Source organism: Streptopelia decaocto (assembly GCF_964273445.1).
Source record: "Streptopelia decaocto genome assembly, chromosome: 7".
Taxonomy (NCBI): domain Eukaryota; kingdom Metazoa; phylum Chordata; class Aves; order Columbiformes; family Columbidae; genus Streptopelia; species Streptopelia decaocto.
Window position 1 is genome coordinate 25470436 of NC_138661.1, and position 25054 is coordinate 25495489.

General features: G+C 42.7%; 2 protein-coding genes across 4 annotated transcripts in view; one reads left to right on the forward strand and one right to left on the reverse strand.

Annotated features, from left to right (window-relative positions):
• LIN52 (lin-52 DREAM MuvB core complex component) overlaps nucleotides 1-12862 on the reverse strand; it is a 47684-nt gene extending 34822 nt beyond the window's left edge. For 2 of the 3 annotated variants that reach the window (XM_082058131.1, XM_082058130.1), the window contains exons 1-5: nucleotides 12733-12862; nucleotides 12567-12641; nucleotides 12423-12460; nucleotides 11472-11538; nucleotides 10411-10494 (exon numbers count right to left, since the gene is read on the reverse strand). In XM_082058131.1, coding sequence (XP_081914257.1) covers nucleotides 10411-10494; nucleotides 11472-11538; nucleotides 12423-12460; nucleotides 12567-12641; nucleotides 12733-12751 — 283 coding nt within the window. In that variant the 5' untranslated portion in view covers nucleotides 12752-12862. Of the gene's footprint in view, nucleotides 1-224; nucleotides 2003-10410; nucleotides 10495-11471; nucleotides 11539-12422; nucleotides 12461-12566; nucleotides 12642-12732 lie in introns of those variants that run through there. The other variant, XM_082058132.1, reaches the window with a different exon arrangement.
• Nucleotides 12863-13067: 205 nt separating this feature from the next.
• On the forward strand, nucleotides 13068-24973 carry ALDH6A1 (aldehyde dehydrogenase 6 family member A1). Its single transcript, XM_082059092.1, has 12 exons — nucleotides 13068-13189; nucleotides 13391-13453; nucleotides 15535-15609; nucleotides 17262-17423; nucleotides 18010-18088; nucleotides 18642-18944; nucleotides 19646-19767; nucleotides 20097-20286; nucleotides 20979-21160; nucleotides 22564-22743; nucleotides 22918-23016; nucleotides 23439-24973. Exons 1-12 carry the CDS (start codon nucleotides 13136-13138, stop codon nucleotides 23541-23543), a joined length of 1614 nt encoding a protein of 537 aa, XP_081915218.1. The 5' UTR covers nucleotides 13068-13135; the 3' UTR covers nucleotides 23544-24973.
• The last annotated feature ends 81 nt before the right edge of the window (nucleotides 24974-25054 follow it).

Sequence of the window (25054 nt, forward strand, 5' to 3'; positions counted from 1 at the left end):
ATACATCCTGGTTGAAGGACCTTTCAGAGGTGACCTTTGTTTTAACAAAATCAGGTCTACAAACTAGGTATGGGGATGTAGATAAAGAGAGAAGGAGGATGAGAGAAAAGGCAAAAAGACAGACATTTCATTAAAGATCAGGTAAAAAGCATCTCATAGTAATTCAGCTTTTATTTAGAATGTTGCTGTTGCATTGAGCATCACTCAGTAAGTTTTAAGAGCACAATTATCTGCCAGCTATTGGGCCACTTGGCATGCGATCCTTATCCACAGCTTCGGAAACTCAGTTACCAGAAATTGCAATAGATGGACACGGTCTGACACTCAAAAGCTCCCCTTTTTATTTCCAACATCAGGCTCCAGAATTAGCAATAGCAGATGTCATCTTAACATTTCCAACACTCCTACGTCTATGCAATCACAGAGTTTACATTATTTATTATAATCTCCCTTCTGTAAAAGATGTCCAGCAGACTTAAAGTTCAATCAGCTGCATTTGGGGGGTCTCAATGCATACCTGACATAATGGAAATTCGGGGTTTTACAGTCACTTTGAATATCTAAAAATATTTTTGTGAGAAAATAATTGCCTTCTTCCTGTGACAAAAAATTAGTAAGTCACAGGCAAAAAAAATTCCAACCCAAACTATATGATCTAGCAAAAGGAGGTTCCATGTACACAAGTATCAAAAACAGGCATCAAACAGAAAATAAAAGCCAAGAGAATTTGCAGAAGTTTTAACTTTTGACACATTTAGGACGGTTTTAGATATTTCTTCCCCTTTTCTTAAACTCCACCAGTATACACCTCCTTCTGCAGCAAGCAGAGTCATCAATGTCTGGAAGACTAGGATGCTGTATGAGTACTTGCCATTGAAATCCACAATAGTACCTTGCTCTCAGAGTAAGGGGGGGAAGGTGAAGAAAGCAAAGACGCAGAAATTTCTTGAAGCTTAGAGAAATATTTATTCTACTTCACCAGCCGACAGAACACCCTAAGGATCCATGCAGTATTTTTTCCATATATGACAGTTACCTAGATACAGCATTTGTTTTATGGTAAGAATACACAATTTACGCATATGGGTAGTATCACATTTGATACCATCAGTAGACTGTATATCCTCAATTTTGTATTTAAAAACAGTCTGGACTTCTTTTTTCTTCCTGCACATAGAGGGCAACTCGACCACACACCCACTTATTTAAAATAAAACAATAGCAGCCAAGGTCCCGGCTCAATTTCAATCCTCACCATCGCAACCTAATCTCCTGGCAAGTTAATGCAAATCAAAGCAAACACTTCTCTGACACTGGTAGCAAAGCGTGTTCCTCTCCCAAGAGAGACCTGTAAAACAGGACAGTCACTGACAGCAGTACAATTACTGACACAGATACAGACTTTATGGACATGTTTATCTCTGCTGTAAATCCACACTCTCTCTCCACTCCGATTCATGAGTCATAAAGAAATTGCAGATAATGAAAAAGTTGGAGAAATTTACAGCGTGTCGGAAACCTCAGACAGCCAGAAGAAATTAAAGAGCTGACTGAGGATAAATCACACAGGTACAATTAAAACTTCCTATACCTTCTTCACTTCCAAACTGGGGCACAAGCCAATGGAGATGATGAAAAGTTGAGGTCATGACTCCTCTGACTGTAATAATTTCTTAACTACCTACATGTCAAAATTAGCCAATTCGCAGATCACATATGAACGGCAATTTCAAGCTGACATTCTGATGTCTCGTTCTTCCAACAGGAGCTGCCCCAGAAGAACCATGCCTATAAATGAACCACCCAGTGAGCAGTATAAGGAAAGGCGATTTCCTCATCCCCCTGCAGATGCCAAGTATCTCCTTCCACAGTGCTGTGCATTAAAACGAAGAAGCAGTTCTACAGCGTGGGAGGAGGGTGTGAAGAGAATCAGGAGAAAGGCCACGGTTTCACAGGGAAATCATAGCAGCTTAGACATCGCGGTGACAGGGCCATATAAACACTGTAACAGACAATGAAAGTGTTCCTTTCACAACTCTGAAACAATCAAATAAGGACCAAGCATGACTATGAATGTAAACTGAAAACAGCCTCCACGTTTTTTCCAGCTAGGCAAAACAAGCCAAACCATTTCAACTGAAAAAAGTCTGTGATCATCTCCTAACCCACAAATGAACCATCCAAAATGTGAGACATTTTCTGGGAGAAGTCTACTAACTCTGCCAAGTAAATCTTTAAGCTAACTGCATAATATAGAAATCCAGTGTCCAAAGAGCATAATTTTGTTGTCCAGCTATAAAACTCTGCCTTCAAGCTTTGAAGCACATGAAGTATACTATTTCACATGAAGTCCTTGCCAAACACAGTACTAAATAACAAAATAAGGGAGAAATATGCTTTCAGGCAAAACTGAAACATGATGAAGATTAATTCAGGAAGGCAGGGAATGTAGAAACCAAGCAAGAAAAAAACAGTTGCTAAAAAGAAAATTGTAAGCAGAGCAGAAGTAACTTAGCACATCCATCTCAAACTGCTTTCTCCTATGCAGGACAGCTCACCTTGCAAGAGCAAACGAAGCATAAATAAACTGTATTTTAAGTTTAAGGACATAATGAGCACTAGACTTGGAATCTAAAACATATTTTCTTCTTGTTTCAGATTAATACAGACACACTGGCGCTAGAAGCACTATACTTCTGGAAGTGCCAGCTTTTAACAAACAAAAAGTCAGCATCCTCCTTACTCTTGTCAGCAGTTAGGATGTTAAGAACATTGCTATACCTTTCTAATAACTGGCACTGCAACTCCTGCTGGGGGATCTAGATTTGGATCCACACCACGTGATCCTCTTTCACTTTATCTCCTTCTTTCTTCTCCAAAAGTCAGTTCTCTTCTCCAGCTCCACCACAACACTTTAGGTTTTCTATTTCTCCAAGGGAATAAGGAGAGAGTTCATGTTCAGGGAAGGTTCTGCTCTTCTACATAGATTCTAAAATCTCATTTTGGCTAACAAGAAACCATAAAAATCCAGTTTACTTTTTCATGCAGCTTCCCAGACTGCAGAGAGTGGACACACAGCTTTTACTGAAAAAATGGACCAACAAGAGATTTCAGAAGGTGCCATAAGACAGACACCCCACTGATACCCTGAATATTAAAACACTCTTTACTTGCACATGCCTGCTGATATGTTCATTTCCTACAAATGTAAGAACCTGAAATATTTTTTTACAAACAAGTGTACACACAGACCAGAAAAGGCACTTGGCAACTGTACTGTGGGAAGTGGGAGGGTGTTCACAAGTGTAAAGTAAGGCTTCTGAGCTTAAAAAGCCTCTGTGTTGATTGACTCAGGACTAAAATAACATGGTTATGGTTAGGAAACATTTTTATCTGATCAATTACATCCTTGATATAAGTCTGCTGGGCACAAGTGCCATGTGTTTCGCACGGAGCTTCAAGGCTGCATGTTAATACTACATTTCACTACACTCCCAGAAAAGAGAATCCATTACAGAAAAGGAAAGAGATGTTTCAGTAAGAGGATGCATGGTTCTCCCTCCTTTCCTTACTTTGATTCTAATTCAACAACTTACACAAAGTTCAAGTTTAATAACTGACACATCCTGATTTTTTAGTTTAATAGATAATAAGAATTCAGTCCACCAAAAGTGAAGCCCCTGATTTAAACATATTCTACCTACAATCAGCATCAAAAAAGGAAGAAAACCAACAAACAAACAAAACCACCACACCTCAATGAGTGAATTCATATTTAACCATATAGGCAAGAGCCATCCCAGCTTTGAAATTATCCATGTTAAGACCAGCCTGCAAGGATGACAGGCAGAACTAAGTATATATGTTTCAAAACATTCTGCAGTTAAATCCTGCTGAAGGCAAAAGCAGTAACTGCTCTACCTCTCCAAACCTACAAAAAAGCTGAACTTGCAGGCAAGAGATCACAATAGACAGCATTTATCCAAGAGAAATGAAAAAACAAAGACTACTAATCTGACAAATAGCAATCCGTAAATATCTTGGAGTTCAAAAGGCCTCCTTTATGATTTTACAGAAATTTCAGAGGCTGCTGAGGCTCCAGAGGACCACAATTCACAACCAAGGACAGCTTAACTTGGGAGCAAGGAAGCTGTTCCTCACTCATGTGCCCATTCATCTCTTGCTGTCTCTGGAAGGGTCTCTCCAGTATGGGGACACCTCAGTGATTTCTGGTAGCAGTTACTTAACTACCATGCAGTCTAGCCTATTACTAAAATAAACAAAGAAAAAACCCACTGCCAAACAAAAGGTACTTCCAGCCCACCACCCCGATTCTGACAAACACCTCTGGAAGATTCTAAGAGCAGGGAAGCACACAGCTGTACCTGCCCACTAATCTCTTCCAGCTTCCTGCATCTCCAAGATTTCCAAGCCACTCGTGACTTACCTCTCTGTGGTCAGACAGTCTCAATGGATTTATCTTCCAATAATTTGTCTCATTTACTGAGTAAGATAAACTCTGTGCCCCCAACCTTCAGCAGCGATGAGTTCTGACTTTACCACACAGCACAAGTATCTCCTCGTGTCTGTCCTGACACACTATTTTATTCTCTCTGGCTCCCATCCTACAAGAAACAGTGGAGATTCATTCCCTATTCACACCTTCTCTGCATTAATCAGTTTTACAGATCTTTGTCACGTACTGCACCAGTTGTCTCCAGTCTAAAAACTCCAAGTCATCTCCTCATGCTTAATATCAAGGAAAACTATCACTGACTGACTAAATCCTGACTTTTCCTTTTTCAGTCTGTGGTGCTACAAGATGGTCAACTTTCTGCTGTTCACCTGACATCTCCCAGGTCATGCAGGTCTGATTCTCGAGCCCTTGATTGCTAGCATCAAATAGCTCTTCCACTGCACCCTTGGTATTTTATCTGCTTGAACACATACAGAAAATAAATCATCATTACAAAGAAAACAGGTGCAAAGTTGCTAAAATCCAGTGCAAGTCAGGGCACACAAAACAATGAGGGACTGTAAGTAGGGAGACTTGGTTGGGCATGTTCAGTAAATGTCTTATTGCTCTTGAAAGAGTGTGAGGATTTGATATCGGATAACAGAGTCATTCATACATTCCTAATTTTACAGGAGGAAAAGCACAAACCATCTTCAATTCCAAATAAAAAAATTAATCTAGCGTAAGAGAGCAGACTAGCAAAAAGCACTGACAGGAAAATCATAAATGGTATTCACACCTGTGGGGTCAGTTATCCCACGTTTTCTAATACTTAAGGCAGATACTGCACAAAAGCACCACTACCTCCACAAACATATCAGGCCTTTAAAAGAATAGCTTTTTCAGGAAGTCTTGCATTGGCAATATCACCAAAGCTATATTGTGATAGCACAGGAGCCAGATAATCTCTCTGGCATCAGAGAGATTTTATAAACATGGCTGTGATACAGGTATGTATATAAATACATTTTAGGACTTCTGAACCAGTATAGCAGGTGTCAGCTGAAAAACATCAGAGATTCACAGGGAAGTAATAGCAGGGACTTCAGAACGTCCCTGGACAACCACATACCTTCAGTGACATGGTGCTTTTCCTGCTTCCCCATCCTACCTGTTATATTTACACATAGGTTTGTCCCAAAGTTTGGCAGAGCTTAGGGGGAGGGAACCCACTTTTTTTTTTTTTTTTTAAGAAAAACATCTTTTTCTCCATGTATGTAGTTCTCAGATATACCTCTCTGTACATGTATATTCAAAAGGATGACAGGGCAGATCTTTAACAATAACTGCAACCAAGGATAATAAAAAACACCAAGTTAAGTCTGTGTACTAGCAATGTATGCACTTCCCAGAGCTGCTACCTCATGAAGCCAAGACTTTAAAAATCTTCTAAAGTCAACTTTGACACAGTTGCTCTGGAAGCTGTAATGGGTCATACATTGAAAAACCAGAGCTGCATATCTAAATTCGCAGTTATTTACACAAACGGCTTTGAAACTTGCTTTGTGGGCACACGCATTGAGTTGAGATCTGTGACAAGGTTCCCAGATAAGAACAACCTCCCTCTTGCTTGCCACATCAGCTGTGGTCTCCTCATTCTGCAGTGCTCACTACCCTGCTCCAAGGAAAGTGGCTGAAAAGCCCACAACAAGGCGATATGCCTGTACCTTCCCCCCGCCCCAGATTTCTGCCAACAGGAGAGAAGAGACTCACTGACCGGCTGCAGCTCACGTTCAGCAGTGATACCATGTCTCCCGAAGTCACCATAACTACATTAACTGTTAAAAGTAGGTGTGTTCCCTGAGCCCTGTTCTTCCTCCCACCCTTACAATACTCACATTAACAGGGAAAGCAAAATCCACATAAAGCAGGATTTTTAATAGTAAAAACATTTTCAATATATTCTAACCAATAAAAACTCTTAACCGAAGTAAAACAGCAGCTCTAATGAGAGAACTGAAGCAAAAAGAGAAGAGCAGTAACAAGCAAGAGGGCAAGGTAGAATTTTACATAGCTTAAAAAGGAGGCAAGGAAACACAAGCTGAAACCTCAGAAGAGGTGCTGAAAAACAATTTATTTTTCAAAGATTTCATTAGTGATACCAGTTCCTGAGCCTGGAAGCTACTGGAAAACTCCTGAACCACCTTGTAGCAAAGAATAAAAACACAAACCAGAGCCATAAGGATAGCCCATCCTTTAAGAGCAGAATTGAAAAAAAAATAATTAAATCATTAGTTCATGCTGCAAACATCCTGCTTCATTCAAGGAAGGCTATCCTTTAGGTGAATTCTGTGCTAAGGGAAGAATATTCTGCAAGGAACAGACGTGAGTGAGCAAGAATCCACCTACTAGCATGCTAGAAGGAGAGCATTCCCCACGGTCACCTTAGGGATCCTTTCTGATCCACAAGAAAGATCTTCAGTGCAAGTCATCAGCAAATTAAATGGTGCAAATAAGAAATTCTGATTTATGGAAGAAAACCCATCTTTTATTGGCAGCTTAATGGTCTGCACCTTAGTAAACCAGAAATGGAAGTACAGGAGATCGTGCAGCCAGCAGTCAGAAATATATTTTTAAAAAGCAAGGTGCTCACTCACCCATTTGGTTAAAAGAAATGCCAAACAGAAGTCTTTTTAAACTACAAAGGTAAAACAACACAAAAAATAAGCAACTTGTCTGAGTAGGAGCTAACTGTATTAGGTACTACTGAAGCTAGAAAAATTGGAAACATGGCTGGACAGATCACCAGTTACCTTATTCAGAAAGAAGTAACTGAACCCCAGACAAGGAAGAGGGAAACTGGCTTTATAAAAAATAGCATTAACCATTTCATTTGTCAAAGGTCTCCTTTGACATTATCGTCCCACGCACTCAGAGACTGATATGTTAGCAGATCAAGCTACTGCAGCCTAAACAGGTCCATGCTACACTGCACAGAAATCACGACAGAGGGTAAGAACCCTGACTCCTCAGGTGCCCACACAGAATATCAGAGGAAGCTCCAGCAGCATTACTGCAGCCTGAACAACAGTCAGTCTATCTCAGACCTCTAACAGTAAAAGTCAGCTCTCAAGTTTCTAGTCAACTGTTTCTTGAACTCACTGTTACAATCCAAGGAGGACAAGCCTACTCAGTTTCACCTGATAAAGAAAAACTTCCACAGAACTCTGCACTAATTAAGATATAATCATTTAAATCACATAAGAATATGAAGCTTAAAGTGCAGACAAGTGAAATAGCAGTGACTGTAAAACTGGCTACTTTTAAAAGTGGAGGACAACTGTAAATCAAACCAGGTATCAAACAAGTTGGAAAGAAAACCTAAGTTATATGTTAACAATGCAATTTGATTCACAGAAGACACAGGGCATTCAACAAAATAGCCAAGCGCACAGAAAGTACAGGTAACCCTATGGGAAAGAGAGGGGAGAAAGTTGTGAAGAACAGAAACCTGTGCGAAGCAAGCAACAAAAAGAAAAACTGAGAAATCCATGGCCAAAAAGTTAGGGACAGCAGGAATGATATATAATAAGAATGTGGAATCCAGAAAATAGTATCCAGCTGTTCCTAGATGAAAGCACTGAAGATGGGCAAAGCATTCAATACGTTTGTTTTAAATTTGTCAGGAAAGCCCGCTTATATAGACAAAATGGTAAGACAGTTCATATGAATTTAAGAAACAAGGCATGTAATTCAGTAATTATGAATTTATCAAACTTAATCTCAAATCAGTTCCTCAGATTTCAATTTTAGTGTTGCAATAGCACCCTGATGAATACATTTTTCAAAAGGCACCTTGTCCCACATGTCACTTTGCCTAATGAATTCTAATGCAAAATCAGCATGAAGTGTGCTGTGAACTGGTTCAATAACAGCCCTCACAACATAACTACAAAGTAACTCAATGGATACATTTGTCATGGAATGCTGCAGGAATCACTCTGGTCCTGCACAGCATTTTACCAATAACTTGGATGAAAACACAAGTCTTTAAAAAATAGAAAGGATTTGAGATGAAATGTAGAAGAGGAGAATTAGAAGGAAAATTTGCTAACACAATGCAACAGAATTGTTTCTCACACTCAATACAGATAAAACGTTTGAAAATAATGCAAAAGAACCTCCAAGAAAACAAAAACCACAGCGCACATTCAGAACAGCAAATGTCACAAAACAGTCTTGGGAAGAACTTCAAATCATGACTGAAAACGGTACAGTTTTATACAAAAGCAGCAAGACTTCTCTGTGAAGCCTCACACTGCCATCTAGAGGAGACTTGTCAGAGGTGGTTTCAAGCCTAGTTTTGACAGCCAGTTTCAATCGATAGTCAAGTCAAAATGGGACTATTAAATTTCAATACATAGAGATATAATCATATCAAATACCTCTGGACCAAAACCACAAGACCCTTAACTTTAATTAAGAGATCTTTTGGATTTTTCTTCCTGTTCTCTCACTTAAGTCTGTAAGAGAAAAGTACTTAAAGACAGTATTAGGAAAAACAATCCTGAGAAGCTGTGTTCAAACTCCATATGTAATTTTCTGTGAAAGTTTTCTAAGGTAAATATACAACACACAAAGCAAGAATGTAATATAGCCTAAAGGAAAATAGACTTTAGTGAGAAGAAGTTACAAACATGGAGAGCTTTCATACAGCTTGAAAATTCAATATTTGAGTTACTACAGACTAAAGGTTATAACCTCATATTTCATTTGTTTGCTCACTTTGTCTTCTTTCTGTATTTATTCATTTTCAGAAAAAAATAAATGGAAATGCATGCAACAAATATTGCTAAGGAAACCACCACCTTGTTAGCATCAATGTAACTCAGGCTCTGCTTAAGCTCCATTAGCAGGACAAAGCTGTCTGACATTTAAGCATACAACTTAACTGAGAAAGCAAATCATCAGCCAATCTTTGCATCAGTTTTAGATTGTTATACTTCTACACTACTAAATGCTTTCCACAGTCCTAACAGATGTCAGCACTGAAAGTAAAATAAGCTTGCAGGAAGTGTGTTAAAATAGGCTAAATGATTCGTTAATGAGGCGTCATTAGGATATCCTAGATTTACAGTCAGGAAGACTACAAAGGTTTATTACTGCTTTTTGTTATTGACTGAAAGGAAGGTAAAAGACCCCTAAGTTTTAAACTTTTAGTGCTTTGTGTAGCACAAGAGTAACTCCAACTAAGGTCTATGCTAGAGCAAACTTAAGCAGAAAAAAATTCAATGTGTCCATACATACAGGTAGCATTTAAAAGAAACACAATATTCTTGAAATCCTCAAAGCTGGATCAATCTGTTAACAACAGAGTCCTGAATGTGAAGATGTAATCAGGTCCTTCTTCAAAAAACTGATAAAAATTTGCTGTTTGTAAGCAGGATGAAGGTCAGCTTTAGTACTCAATAACATCACCTCCTGACACAATTGAGTGTAGAAAAAAAAAAAACCCAAACAAAACCCAAAAAACCAGCTCCAGAAGCTAAGGATAAGACAACCTAATGCACAAGTGAAAGTTTCACTGTGGAGGCAGCGCTGAAGTTTGACTGAAGTACTGCCATAAGTATTCTGAGAAATAGATTTAGTATCTGAGTGGGAAATTAAGCAAAGTGACCTGATTTATCTAAGGCAACATTAAGTCAGGAACAGAAGTCTCTGTGCCACTAGACAATAACCAGGCTATCATGTGACCTCTTGTTATTTCTGCTGTTTCTCCCGTACAGGTAGGCTGTAAGTTAGAGATGTTACCTCACTCTCTCATCCTCTTTTGTCTGTCCCTATTACTGTGAGACACTTGCCAACACATTCTTCCAGCTACAAATGTACCATGAGCACACACTTCAGTGGAAAGATTTGCAGTGTGGTCTGTCAGGTCTGCATACAGCACTTACATTCATCCAGTCCCAGCTGGTAAGCCAGGTTCTGCAGGCCACGGACTTTTTCCATCAGGTTGGCTGTAGTGAGGCTCCCCAGCTCTAAGAGAGAAAAGTGTGAACACTGTCTGTAGCCCTCTAGTGACAGTTTACCAGTTTACTACTTCACAGAGCACTTTCAAGTCACTTCTGACAAGATTTATTTCCAGTGAACAGAGTTCAAAATTCAAGCTGATGCCACCCCTGATTTTAATACACTAAGAAAAGACCAGCTTTCTCTACTGAAAAAGCCACAGATCTGGTTCATACTGCAGTCTGCCACCACTGCAATGAGCAACTTGCCCCATACTTTGGAAGTTCTTGTAAATTCACATTGCTATGTGAGCAAGCTACAAAAGAGTATGCAAGAGAATGGACTTACTGTATACTAACAATGTGTGTTTAAGCACATTTCTTGCAGCAAGTCAAAGTTAATTTCTTCCACTTTCACTTTGGAACAGCTTATCTGAAATTCACATGAGAGACAGCCCGCTCAAGGATGTTTACTGCAAACTAATAGCTATAACATGCAACAAATCTACATACTAGCTAGCCCTTCTGTAGCTTGCTCACACAGCCTTACTGCTCGATTAGAGCAGACACATGCATAGAGCATCTCTGAACACGTCAATCAACAAGTCTAAGCTGCTCACCAAGTTCGGTTAGCTGAGGCCCACCAAAAAATTCACAACACTTCTTAAAATACAGAAGACACCCACTATACTTATGCAGTGAGAGACTGATAAGCGAGGTAAGTGAAATATACGTAACATTACACTGCTTCAACTGCTTGCTCTGAAAAATCAGCCCGCCACTGACATCTGGATATTCTCTTACAGACAACTGGATTAATGAGAAATATATATCATTAACAAGAGACTCCTGAGCTAGATATTCTGGAAACGTGAGTGCTAGAGACCTGAAGCCACAGGGCCACCTCCAGAACATTTAAAGAACAAGCGGTTTAAGCCTCTTAAGAAAGTACTGAATTCCCATGTGCTCTGGCAATGTTACTTCCTGCCCACAATGTCCATACGCACCCTTTAACATGTCGATATCATCATTTTCCAATTCAGCCATCCATTTGGGAGGAGAACTTGTAATAGGCTGTTTTGAAAGAAAAGTTCAAGCTCAGATAAGTGCATTTTTAGAATTATCACAGTATGTTTGGGATTTGAAGAGACCTCAAAAGATCATCTAGTCCAATCCCCCTGCTGGAGCAGGAACGCCTAGGTGAGGTCGCACAGGAACATGTCCAAGCGGGTTTTGAATGTCTCCAGAGAAGGAGACTCCACAACCCCCCTGGGCAGCCTGTTCCAGTGCTCTGTCACCCTCACTGAGAAGAAGTTTTTTCTCAAATTTAAGTGGAACCTCTTGTGTTCCAGCTTGATCCCATTAGCCCTTGTCCTATCATTGTTTGCCACCGAGAAGAGCCTGGCTCCATCCTCGTGACACTCACCCTTTATATATTTATAAACATTAATGAGGTCACCCCTCAGTCTCCTCCAAGCTAAAGAGACCCAGCTCCCTCAGCCTTTCTTCATAAGGGAGGTGCTCCACTCCCTTCATCATCTTTGTTGCCCTACGCTGGACCCTCTCCAGCAGTTCCCTGTCCTTCTTGAATTATACATTGCAGTCTGACCTCATATTGAAAATTAGTTACATTGACAGCAAAAAATAAGAGCTTTCCTGGTTCTCTGTCGAGATATTTTTACGTTTAACCTTGTTTTCTAGCTCTCTCTGGCCCAGAGTTAAAATCAGCACACTACCACCTGGAAGCCAAAGTCAGTACGAAAAGTGAGATTTCCTAAAGTTTTAAATCTGTTATGTCTTCCCAGATGTTATTCTCATTTATAGTAAATTGAATAAGGTATAAAAATATATATATAAAGAGATAATAAAGCTGAAAGGATGATGCTACCCCATCCTGAAGCTACAACCGAGTTACGCTGACGGACCGGAGCCGCGAAGCCGCACGGGTGCTCACTCACGCTTTTGAAGGAAGCGGCGAACTCGGCGACGCCGGGCACTGGGGAGACAAAACGAAGGGCAGCGGCGGGTCAGCGCCTCTGCCCGCAGCCCCCCGGCCCGGTCCCCGGCCCCAGCGGACACGGCCGCGGGCGCCCCGGACTTACGCTGCTCGGGCCACAGGTCCGGGGAGGCGCGGTCCAGCTTCTCGAAGCTCAACAGCGATGCCTCCAGGTCGGCGCCTGCAAGAGGAAGAGGATGGGGGGGTGTGTGAGGCACCGCCCGGGCCCAGCCGGCGGGAGCGGGACGGCGCCGCCATCCCGCGCGCCTTACCGTCCGCGGGAGCCGCCATCTTGCCCGCCTCACGTGACGCGTCGTGACCGCGGCCGAGCCCGACCGAGGAAAAACCAACCACCCCCGAACTCCACGTGTCGCTCTCGCCGCGACCGCCAGGAGGCGTCGCCGCTGGGCGGTGCTGGGCCAATCCGGGCTCTGGCGGCCAGCGGGCGGCTGAACTCTCGCGGCCAATCCACAGCCCGGCACGGGGGGCGGTAGGGGCGGAAGGCGGGATCGGAAGGGCTTGCTGACGGCGATTGGCTACGGGCCGCGAGGGCCCCGCCAGAGGGGGCGCGGAGCGGGCGAGGCCGGTGAGCGAGAGGCCAATCAGCGCGCGGGGGCGGTGCTCCGGGTGGGCGGTGGCGCCGTCGGGGTCGCGGAGGAGCGACCCTCGGCCGGGATGGCGACGGCTGTGGCGCGCGGCGCCTGGGGCGGGCGGCGCGTGGCGCTGAGGGTGAGGCGGCGGCGCCGGCCCCGCGGCGGGTCCCGCGGCTCGGGGCGGAGGCGGAGGGGGGTGGCGGCCCACCTGGCCCCGGGGCCTCGTGCGTGGGCCGGTCCCGAGCGGGGAGTAGCCGATGGGGCCGCGGTGGGGGTGGGTGGGGGCAGTCGGCAGCCCTGAGGAACCGGGCTGGTTTGTGCTTTCCCTCCCGTCCAGCTGCCGTGGAGAGCCGGCACCTCCTGGATCGCCTCAGCCGCCGCGTCCTTCTCCTCCTCGGTGGTAAGTGCCCGTCCCGCGGAGCGGACCTGGCGGAGGCCGCGGGGCCTGTGGGGAGGCTTGGCCCGGGGTGAGGAGGCGCTGCGGGCTGGGGGAAGGCGCCGCCGCCACCCTCCGCAGCCGGCCGGACACTTCTCTCAGGGCTTCTCCTGTGAGCTGGTTCTGCAGCTCCCTTCCCCTGCCCGTGGCTCCCGGCTGGCGCTTCAGGAACAAACCTCCGGGACTGCCCGCGCACGGAGGGCAACGGGAGGGAAGGGATACAAGTGCAATGTCAGGTCGGTTTGACTACGGAGCAAAGAAGCGCCCGCTTGGGCAGCCCCTCCGCGCTGCAGCCGCTCGGGGCATCGCCCCCGTCACTGCTCGTAGCGGGCGCTGCGGGGCGCACCCAGCGGCGGCGTGGGAGTTTAGTTAGTGGCGTCCTGATTTATTGTCTGTGTGTTCCTTATGTAGCACGCGTTGTACTACATACGCACCAGCCATTTTTTCCTGATTTTTAGATTTCTTTTACCATGTATAGTATCTCTTCAATAAGATTAGTGAAAATTAATATAGATTATACGCCTAATGGTAAGGTGTGAAATAAGGTTGTTTCAAGATGTGTGCCATGGTCTCATATCAGCTGTTTATGGCAGAGAGAGGATCTGATTTCCTTTGCACAGTATCTAACAACATTAACTGTTAAAGTGTCTTTTTTTCTTCCGGTATCTGTGGCTGTACACTCTGCAAGTTCTGAACAGCTAAATTGTGATTCTTCAAATAGTCTCCTTTATTACAGTCCTTGTTCCCATGGCAGGCTCATTCTCTACTGAGAAAAAAGGTGGTGATCTTATGGAAAAAAAGTGTGATCAATCTTAATTCAGCATTTTCTGCCTTGCTTGAAATATTTCTTGTTATATGTGCAATTTTCTAGCTATCGTTTTAAAGCAATTTGATGAAACATAAATTCCATTGCACTGAAGTCTGCATGGGTCATAAAGCACTGGAGCTTGTAGGTCCACTGCAGATATGTGGCACTTGGTCTGAGTGACTGATAGCAGTAGGAGTTTATAATTCTTCAGACCAGCACTAGAAGACCTTTTCTGACAGTCAGAAAACTCAGTCAAAGGACTCAGATCTCAGATTTCCTGTGCTTCCTTCCAGATTCTAGAGAGGACTCTGTTTTCATAGGTACAGACTTCTGCCTCTCCCAAGTGTAATTCCAGCTACATAATCATCTGCAACTTTTTAGTTTTGAGCCTCACCTGGTGTTACCTCCCAAATCACTAGGTCTTGCTTATCCATTAACAGTCTTACTTTATATTTCTCATCCCAGCTTTTTGAGCTTGTCCCAACTCATTGCCGTTCACTTTTTTCACTCTCATTTATTTTTCACTGTCACTACTTGTCCAGCCAACACCATTTATGTTCCTGGATCCTCCTCTGTTCTGTTTCCCTTCATTACACCTTGGATAGCATCCCAATACTCATCTGCCTCTCATAATTCCACATCCTAGTCTATTCACAGAGTTCCCTGGTATATTTGGGTTTATATCCCAGTTCTGTTATCTGTCTCATTTCTCTTCACACAATAGATCTGTTTCCCCTTCCTTTTATCTATTCTCCCCAAGCCACTGTTTTGTGGTGTAATTAACTGGTTCTTGCTTTCTCCTGGTTTTCTCCCTTTACCCCCTACTCTCAGCTCCCAGTTTCTAGTTTCTTAATTTATATTCTTTATACATATACAGTTTTCCTGCATGATAGGGTTTTGTTGCCTATCCAGTGCTAGTTACAGCTTCCACCTCTGCTTTACTCTCTGTCCTACATTTACCTGAACACCTTATTCCAAACGCTCTTTTTCTCTCCTTGGCATCTGAGGTGGAAGGTTCTGTTTTCTGTGCTGTTTGCCAGCACAGTTCCTCGCTCTTAGTTGCAGGACCAAGTGGGGCGCAGGGGAAGTCCAATTTTATGCCTGTAAATACTGGATCTAGACTCTCTAGTGGGCAGCATAGTGGTAAATGATGAAGGCTTGCGTGTAATGGGGCACACTGGTGTGTAGGCACCTTGAGACAAAGATCACTCACTGTCCAGTGTTTTGTCTTCCACAGTCAACAACCAAACTCTTCATTGATGGGAAGTTTGTTGAGTCCAAAACTACTGAATGGATTGATATCCACAACCCGGTAAGTTAAATGGGCTCAGCTTATCTATTAGCAATCACTATGCAACAAGGTTCTGTGCCTCTGTTCCAGCATTTGGCAAATGGGGAAAGTATATACGTTTCTTAAGAAAGGTTTATACTTGGAGCTTAAGATGGATTTAGCACTGTGTAATTGCTTCTCAATTTCCTTTTCACATGAAATGCCAGTCTTAGGAAAGTGATGGTCTCCTTTATCTTCCCTGTGTAGCAAAACCCTGATCTCCAGAAAGGAAGCTGAAACTCTGCTTGCAATTTTTTTTTGCTCATAGAAAGGCTCTGTGATTAGTATGTCAAATTTCTGAAGGGTTTCTTTAACCTTGTATGTGAAATCAACCAGGTGTGATTTGATGCCAGCTGAATCAGGACAAGTGGTAATGGTTTTAAACTAAAGGAAAGGAGATTCAGGCTAGACTTTTTACAATGAGAGCAGTGAAACACTGGTGCAGGTTGCCCAGAGAGGTGGCAGATGCCCTATCCCTGGAGACATTGAAGGCCAGGCTGGATGGGGCTCTGAGCAACCTGATCTGGTTGAAGATGTCCCTGCTCATTGCAGGGGAGTTGGACTAGATGAACTTTAAAGGTCCCTTCCAACCCAAACTATTCTATGATTCTATGAATGTGAACTCCTGACAGAGACTGTCGCTGCCTTCACTTTCAGACCAAGGTAAAAAAAATCCTGACCACTGAAGCTCCTCTCCTTTCAAAGAGCTTTTGTCTGTGAGCCACAGTATTCACAGTGAATTTAGAGTCTGGATGATATGCAGTGCAAAGTAATCTTAGATTAGTAACACTTGTACTTGTCTGAGTCCTCCACAAAAGACAACTGGAAATGAGGTTGCAGTCAGAGTTCTGACCCCACTAGTAAGGTAAGCATTTGGACAGCAGTTTCTGAAGCTTTTCTCTGTAAAGCCCTATTTTTATTTGCTTTGTGGAAGTGATCATAACAGTGAGCTAGTTCATGAAGCTCATTTGGTCTTTATGTGGCAACCAATGTTCTTGTTTAATTTTCTTTCTCTTGTTTTGAGTAGTTTCTCTCTTAGAGATGGTCATGATCATTTTATCATGTCAAAGCAGACTTAATTTTTAAGAGTGCATTAGAAGGAGGTTAAACTGCCAAAGACAAGCTTTTAAAGTTAAAATACTATAGAACTAAGTTTGCTTGTGAAAACCTTACTTTGGCCTAGTGGTCTCGGTAAGCTAACATCAGTGCCAACTGCAGGGTCATGTACTGCTTCTTCCAAAGGAACCTTGCCTCATTTAATGTGCAAGAGGGACAGCAGATGAGCCAAGATGATGCAGAGGGAAAGGACCGCAGTCCACAGAACCTTTGCCTTATACTATCTAGAAGCCTTGAGACAGACAAGTCACTTCAACTCCAACCTGGAAATCAGCACTGCATTTGTAGCTTTCTGGGTGCCTAACTTGAGATGTATAGAGTGCAGGTTTTCAGAACTATTCCAGTTGTAGCCCAGGCCTTTTGTGTGCGCCAACGAAGGAGTCTCTTTTGTGCTGTCCTCTCAGAAGTACAGCTCCTTGTAGAACAAGGATATTAGGTGTGTGGTGTGAAACAACCGTTGAAGGGTTGGCAGGACAGATGGAAAATATTGAGTTTTGATGGTTTGTTTTTTCCTTCAGGCCACAAATGAAGTGGTTAGCCGTGTACCAAAAGCCACAACCAGTGAGATGGAGGCAGCTGTGGCTTCTTGCAAAAAGGCATTTTGGAACTGGTCAGAAACATCTGTTTTGAGTCGCCAGCAAATCTTCCTGCGTTATCAACAACTCATCAAAGACAATCTGGTGAGACACCACGGCTGTGTGTGATGGCTGTTGCTTAATGCGTTGCAGTTGACTTTAGCAATTAAACTGAGGGGCTTGGGGTTTACAGAGTTTGTGATGAGGCATTGTTGCCATGATTGAGGAGCCAACAGAGACACTGTCCTCAAGAGTTGTAGCAAAGCACTTTCCATCAAATAGGAACAGAGAGGCAGTGCTTCTTAGGGAATATTGTTCTGTATTTGTCCCTTTACCAAAAGACCACAGAGGAATTTTCAGCCTTGATGGAGAATGTATGAGTTGATAAAGACAAGTGAGAAGTATGTCTTTGGATTTCCCTGATTGCTTTTTTGATGTGTCTGTGGCATGACACCTAAAAGCTATCGAGTACAAGCCAACCCACGGTTGTATTTTTTTCTAAAATGTCACCTGTGTGGCTTATTGGCTTCTTATCAACGAGGAGCAAGTCAGTCAGTGTAGACTTTTGCAGGTTCTGCTCAGAATGTTCATTGAGATGTTCAACTCTCTGTTAAACTGTCTTATTCCTGCACTGTATTTCATGGACAGGCACTTTTCTAACATTAATAATCTTAATGTTTTTCATTTGCAGAAAGAAATTTCAAAACTCATCACCTTTGAACAAGGAAAGACCCTGGCTGATGCTGAGGGAGATGTGTTCCGAGGCCTCCGTAAGCTGCTGGCTCCTCCTGTTAAAAAAGGGGCTTTGAGAACCCATAGGAAGTGAGGAGGTCTCCTGAGCAACTGATTGCTCTGGGAATCTGTACACGTAGCTCCCTTCATAACCTCCTATTGAAAGGAAAGGCACAATTGTAACTCGAACTGTTCCCTTAGACAGAGTTTCCTTAAATCACTTCCATGTTGTTAGATCCTTCCTATTCCTATGAGTTCCTACAAACTGCTGTGAAGGGATAAGAATTTCTTGCTTGTGCTCAGATGTCTAAGGTTGAGTCCCAGGTGGCACAATAATACTCTCCCTGTGCTTCTTTTACTGGGGCTGTTGTGTCTGTGCTTCTATCACAATGACATATAATGCACTCAAGAGAGAATCCATTCACAATTAGCTTGCTTGGCAGAGCAAAGGGATTTTCTGTAGCACAATGAGTTTTGATTTGTGGGAAGAGAGGCTGGAAGAAAGACTTGGGTCAAGGCCGTGGTAAGAAGGGAGTTTGGGTACTAATTATTAACAGATCATCCAGTGGCATATTGCCCTTTCTGCTGCAGAGGTGGTTGAACATGCTTGCAGTGTGACATCCCTCATACTGGGAGAGACCATGCCCTCCATCACTAAAGACATGGACACTTACACCTACCGTCTGCCTCTGGGCGTGTGTGCTGGAATTGCACCGTTCAATTTCCCAGCCATGATCCCTCTTTGGATGTTCCCCATGGCTATGGTTTGTGGAAACACCTTCTTGATGAAACCGTCAGAGCGTGTACCAGGAGCACTCATGTTCCTTGCCAAGCTGTTTCAGGATGCTGGTGCCCCTGATGGGACCCTGAATATCATCCATGGACAACATGAAGGTATTAGTAGCCGTTCTTGGGACATGGCTGGAGTGTGTGTTGTGCTGTATGTTCAGTGGAGGTGCCATTTGGAGAGTCTGATACTGCTGCTGTTAGATAGGTCTGGACAGATGCTTAGGCCTCTTGATGGAGGTGAAGGGAGCTAACTGGGAGATTCTTTGTCATCGTGCACCAAATCTTTCAGGAATTTAGTGGACCAAATTTTGGGGGCTAGAGGCAAATTTCCCAAGGCATGTAAGTGCTCAAATTCTATTTAGCAACCTAAGATCCAACTGAAATAAGTAGACAAATCATCTTGGTTTCCCAAGGAAGCCTAAACAAGTATTAAATGCCTCACTGAATATGCAGTGGATGCCAATATTCTAGCTCCTAGCATCATATTTTCACAGCACAGAAGTAGGTTCAGAACATGAGGATACAAATAGACAACAGTAACTTGGCTTCAGCATTGCTCAGGCACCTTGAGAGATGCCCAAAGCATGAAGAGATGGCAGAGAGCCAGGTGTATGAGGATGAGTTCAGGAGTATACGTGCTGAGAAATTACTGGAGAGATGCATAGACAGGCAGTGGGGGAACTCAGATGTAGGAAACAGAGGCAAGAATTCCAGTAAGAAAGATACATAAATTTAGCACTGTGGGGATGGGAACAGAGGGAAGCATTTGTGCACCACAGTTATAATGTATTATTTCCTATTTGAAGCTGTGAATTTCATTTGTGACCATCCGGATATCAGAGCAATCAGCTTTGTGGGATCTAATCAGGCTGGCGAGTACATCTATGAGAGAGGATCCCGGAATGGCAAGAGAGTCCAGGCCAACATGGTAATGCCTCTGAATGGAGCACACTTCAGCACACAGACTGCCTCTGTCTCCTGTGAATGTTAAGAGAGACCAAGGCACTCGGCAGCAGAAGCTGACTTTCCCACTGATAGTTAAGTGACGAGGCTGCCCTTCATGCCAGCCTGTTGGTAGCAGAGTCATAGCTACTACATGAAGGTATTGCCAGAGAGCTAGAGAAGAACTGGGCTGGGGTGATTAATAATGGGAGACTGTGTACATGTTGTATTTCAGGGAGCCAAGAACCACGGAGGTAGGGAAGAACTGGGCTGGGGTGATTAATAATGGGAGACTGTGTACGTGTTGTATTTCAGGGAGCCAAGAACCACGGTGTGGTGATGCCTGATGCCAATAAAGAGAACACCTTGAACCAGCTGGTTGGAGCTGCTTTTGGAGCAGCTGGCCAACGCTGCATGGCCCTGTCTACAGCAATTTTAGTGGGAGAAGCTCAGAAATGGCTGCCAGAGCTTGTGGACAGAGCCAAAAATCTACGTGTAAATGCAGGTACAGACTGTGGTAAAGTCTTCTAAGGTACTTGACTTCTGTACAACTGTAGCCTTTTAGGTTGATGTATTTGCCATACTAAAGCGTGTCCCTTGGAGCTATTAGCAGCCTAGGTTTGATGTGTAGGGGTAGGAGCTTGCAGATTGTCTGGATTGTGCTAGACTTGCAGTTAGGAATTTGTAGGGAGGCTTGGCAGTATGACTATGATGCAAGGTTTAATGGATCGGTCTTGTTTTAACTGGAGCTTTGAGGTTATGTCTTATGTTTAACTCAAACCTACCGTTTATATAGCAACCTCACTTATACCTTTCTACTTTGTAGTAAGCATGCCATAAAAAGGAAAAATGGAAACAGGTACTTTGGGAAAACTAGACTGTTATTAGTTGTAGGAGAATTATCTTTTGTTTATGTTCAATAAATTCCTGCAAAGGGGAAAAAATTCCTTTATGAGAAGTATCTGTTGTTGAATTTTGGCTTCATGGGGATCTAAAATTATGTTTACCACTTCTCTTATTTGTGGATTATAAGAGTTTCAGGCTGTCAGTTCTGTTCATTAATGTCTCTACTCTTTGTTCTGTGTCTCAGACGCATTAGGATTTTCAGATATTTTCCTGTCAGTGTAGTTATCTCCATGATGGCTGTGAAGAGGAAGCTGTCTGGGTTAAAAAGTTGGCGTCTCTGCCTCTTCACAGGAGACCAGCCTGGAGCAGATCTAGGGCCACTAATCAGTCCCCAAGCTAAGGAACGGGTTTGCCATCTGATTGAGACAGGAGTAAAAGAAGGTGCCAGCCTTCTTCTCGATGGACGTAATGTCAAAGTGAAGGGCTATGAAAATGGCAATTTTGTTGGGCCAACAATCCTTGCCAATGTCAAGGTAAGATGACCAAAACCAGTGCTTGATAGTGTGTATTGCAAGGCTGATGGAAAAATGGGTTCCCCAAATCAGTCAGTAATCAATATTCACCAGGCAGAAAGCCCATAAATGGCTCAGCCTTCCCTTGCACAATTCCAGTGAAGTGCTTATTGCAATGCTGTTGTGGAGGTGATAAAAGAATTTGCAGTAGTGCGACATACTCTGAATGAGGTTAACGATCTTAACTTAAAGAAGATATGGGCAGTTTGTGCTGTGTTAAACTAAATGTCCATCGAGCAAAGTGTACTATCTGTAGTAATGGGCAGCAGCAGATGCCTAAGGAAGAGTAAGGTGAACAGCCAAACTTGCAATTTTCCGTCCTCCATTATACATTCTTGCAGCTTGCAATTTAAGGACTTGCAGAAACAAATGTTTGTGGAAGTCTTAACGGGAATAATATAAGGTCAAATCTCTTTGTTGTTGAATATATTTGCAACTTTGTTGAGTCAGCCCCTCAGTATAATGCATGGTGTGCAGCAGGTGGACACTACTGCGGGGGAATATTCTCTACAAGACACAATTAGCTACTACAATTTCCTTAATATTAAAGTATTCAGTTCCTCATGGGCCTTCTGGTGAATGATTCCATGACAGCAAAGCAATCTTGATAGTTCTGCTATTGTGCTTTTTTATTCTTAGGATTTTATTGATTTTTATACTATTCTATAATTCAGGCTTTTAATCTGTCTCATAATTTTCTTGCCGTATTTTCATTAAACATCTTAAAATACTTCACTTTCCTGTGATGTGTCATAAAGCATTGTTAGGTATTCAAAGGTAAAAGTTACACTGAGACTTTGTGTTTCTTAGTTTTCTTATACAGTGGTTAGTAATATAGTAACCCACATAAAACTTACAACTTGTCAAATGAATGTTTTGTAGTTTGCTGCATTAGCTATTTGTGATTGAAATACTCTCTAACTGGTGTTTTGGTATTTGTCATATGTTGCTAATTATCAGACATAAATCCTGGACACTGAGTTGGACAGGATAGCAGGTTCTAGCCACTTTGTCGACAAGAACTGAAGTAAACTATCCTGAATTAAACCCAGTCTTGATCAGCTTTGGTCAGAGTAGACCTGTAAGGGAGGCTAGGCAGGCAGTGAAAGCAGAAGGGGCTCTGAAGATGAGAAGTGATGCCCTCTTCGGTGAACTAGATAGATGGCAGGGTGTGGGAAATGGTGAAAAGGTGAGGAGGACTGAAGGATGGCCTAGGGCAATGCAGTACCATGGCTGATCCTAGGAATATCCTGAGCATTAGTAGCATATATGTTTATTATATCCTCTTTACTAGGATATTTTTATTATATCCTGTTTATTATATCTTATACGCAAGCTGCTTTTTCTGCTGTTTGTTTTGGCAGCCAAACATGACTTGCTACAAGGAGGAAATCTTTGGGCCCGTCTTAGTAGTTCTGAAAGCAGACAGTTTGGATGATGCCATTGAGTTGGTGAACAGTAACCCCTATGGAAATGGAACGGCAATCTTCACGTCCAATGGAGCCACAGCTCGGAAATATTCTCACTTAGTAGATGTGGGGCAGGTATGTTCAAGCTAGAATTGTTGCTATTAGTACTCCTAGCCAGCCAGTTGTAGTGACTACTCAGGCAGCAGTACCCAGCCTCAGACTTAAGGAATCAAAATGTAGTAGATTTTTGAGAGTGCTCTGCAATCTGCCAATTCTTGTGATTAATATGGCAGCTTTCCTTTGCTTTAGGTGGGTGTCAACGTTCCAATCCCAGTACCTCTGCCTATGTTCTCTTTCACTGGCTCTCGTGCTTCTTTCAGAGGAGACACCAATTTCTATGGCAAACAGGTAACTTACTGATTCAGAGCTACCACGTTATAAATGGCAATGGGGAAATGTTTGTCAGACCTCATTAGTAAAGAAGCTTTGAAGCCGTCTCAACTTGGAAACTGAAGACCAGCCAGTGATCACAGCCATCACAATGCATATTACAATATCCAACCTTTTTTTTTTTTTTCTTTTCAGATGTAAAAAAAAAAAAGTATTTTTTAGGAGATTTTAGAAGGGCACAAAAACTAAATAACAAGGTTTCTCACAGAACCAGAATCTTTGGGGAACTGGTAAAGAGAACAGGCTGACAGAAGTTGTTCCCACAGAGGAAAACTCAGCCCCCTGTAGATAACGCAGAAACTGTTTGAAACACCACTAGTGCAGACCTGAAGAATTTGTAAGGCCAAACATCTGATCCCTGTGTCTCTCCTTTCCTCCAGGGAGTACAGTTCTACACACAGCTGAAAACCATCATTTCTCAATGGAAAGAGGAAGATGCTACAGTTACCAAACCTGCTGTGGTTATGCCAACTATGGGAAACTAAATCAGCCTTTGCAGATGCTGTTCCTGGTGCCCTTGTCCTTCTGTGCTGCACTTCCCAGCTTTGTCCTGACCGTCAGCATTTCCTGGGAATGAATAGAAAACTCCATTTTCTGAAGGACCTCCATTTCTGTGCAAACCAGGCAGGATCATGTAACACACAGTCTGGGTTTTCTGTAGCTGTCAGTGTTTTTTGTCTAGCTGAACTCAACTTTTCTCCAACAACCTATCCTAGATGAAACAACTTTATCTAATTGAAAGGACAGTGAGATTGGTCTTAATCTGTGTTTCTTTCAGACCTTCTAAACTTGACCATTACTCTGGTTTCCAGTTTAATATCTTTAGCCTTAGTGACTCACTCCTGGCTACATCTTGTAGCAGAGTTTTCTTTACCTCTTTATCTTACATGTTAGATTTTGAGTTCACCTTACTCAAAGATGAGTACTCATTTTGAGTGACATAACTGGGACACCTTGGGTGTCTCATAGAAGTGACTTCATGTGCAATGATGACAGCAAGTCTGGGAGTTGAAAATGTCAGTCTTTCAACTGTTGAGCAGTTTCCAAAACACTTGGGAAATAGCTTTCTAAGGTTTTTTTAGGAAAGCATATTTACTTGTCTGAGGATGAAAGAAATTCCCGTATGATACAGTGACTTTCATTGTGCCTCTGACAGCTTGAAAACTTCTGTTCCTGTCATGCATGTGTCTTGTATTCTCTAGCTTGTTGTCAATTCTGTTACATCTGAAAGTTGTTTAGTGCCTTTTCACTGTGCTAACAGGTATGTGCCTACAGGTCCTGTAGCATAATGAAACTATGGAAGCAGAAACAGAAGCATGTATATGTATTTACACAATCACCTCATCATATGCATCTGAGTGGAAGGGAGAGTAAGGAGATGGGTCAGCAGGAGGAAAGAACATATTTTTTTTAATCACAAAGCAGCCAGGCCTGTGGCTGGTCTCTTTTACTGACTATAGCTATATTTCTTGTGATAATTGATGGACTTCTTGTCACATTTGCTCAAATACAGTCACATTCTCTAGTGATTATAGGTCCCACTACTAGAGAAAGATAAGACTTGGTACACCCTGTTTTTAAGAATGTGTGCATTTGGAGCTGGAGAGCCTATATTTTTATTCCTGGTTTGTGGAATATGCAGCCATGAGGGGTCTGCGGAGAACTCATGCAAGCACCCATGGAAAAGAACATTTGCTCTAATGATTGTGACCATTACTTGTTCTAATTGAACAACCTGAATGTTAACACTTTGTATTCTGCCTTCTGGTAAAGATGCTTTGTAACTGATAGTTATATATTAGTGCAATTCCTGTGCATTCACTAATGTTTGTATCTTGTTTTTTTTCCTTTGCTGTACCCTAGAGGAAAATTCTCATCTTGAAATTTGATTACGAATTAAAAACCTGCTAATACATTCTGCAGAACATGACTGTTCCTTGGTGAGACATTATAATGATGTAGGTGTGATGTTGACTTTATTCCCCTCTTTGCAGAG

Coding starts and splice junctions, on each gene's coding strand:
- ALDH6A1 (XM_082059092.1), top strand. CDS start 13,136: ATGGCGACGGCTGTGGCGCGCGGCGCCTGGGGCGGGCGGCGCGTGGCG. Junction 20,287..20,978: donor AAATCTACGTGTAAATGCAG/GTACAGACTGTG, acceptor GCCTCTTCACAG/GAGACCAGCCTGGAGCAGAT. Junction 21,161..22,563: donor CAATCCTTGCCAATGTCAAG/GTAAGATGACCA, acceptor TTGTTTTGGCAG/CCAAACATGACTTGCTACAA.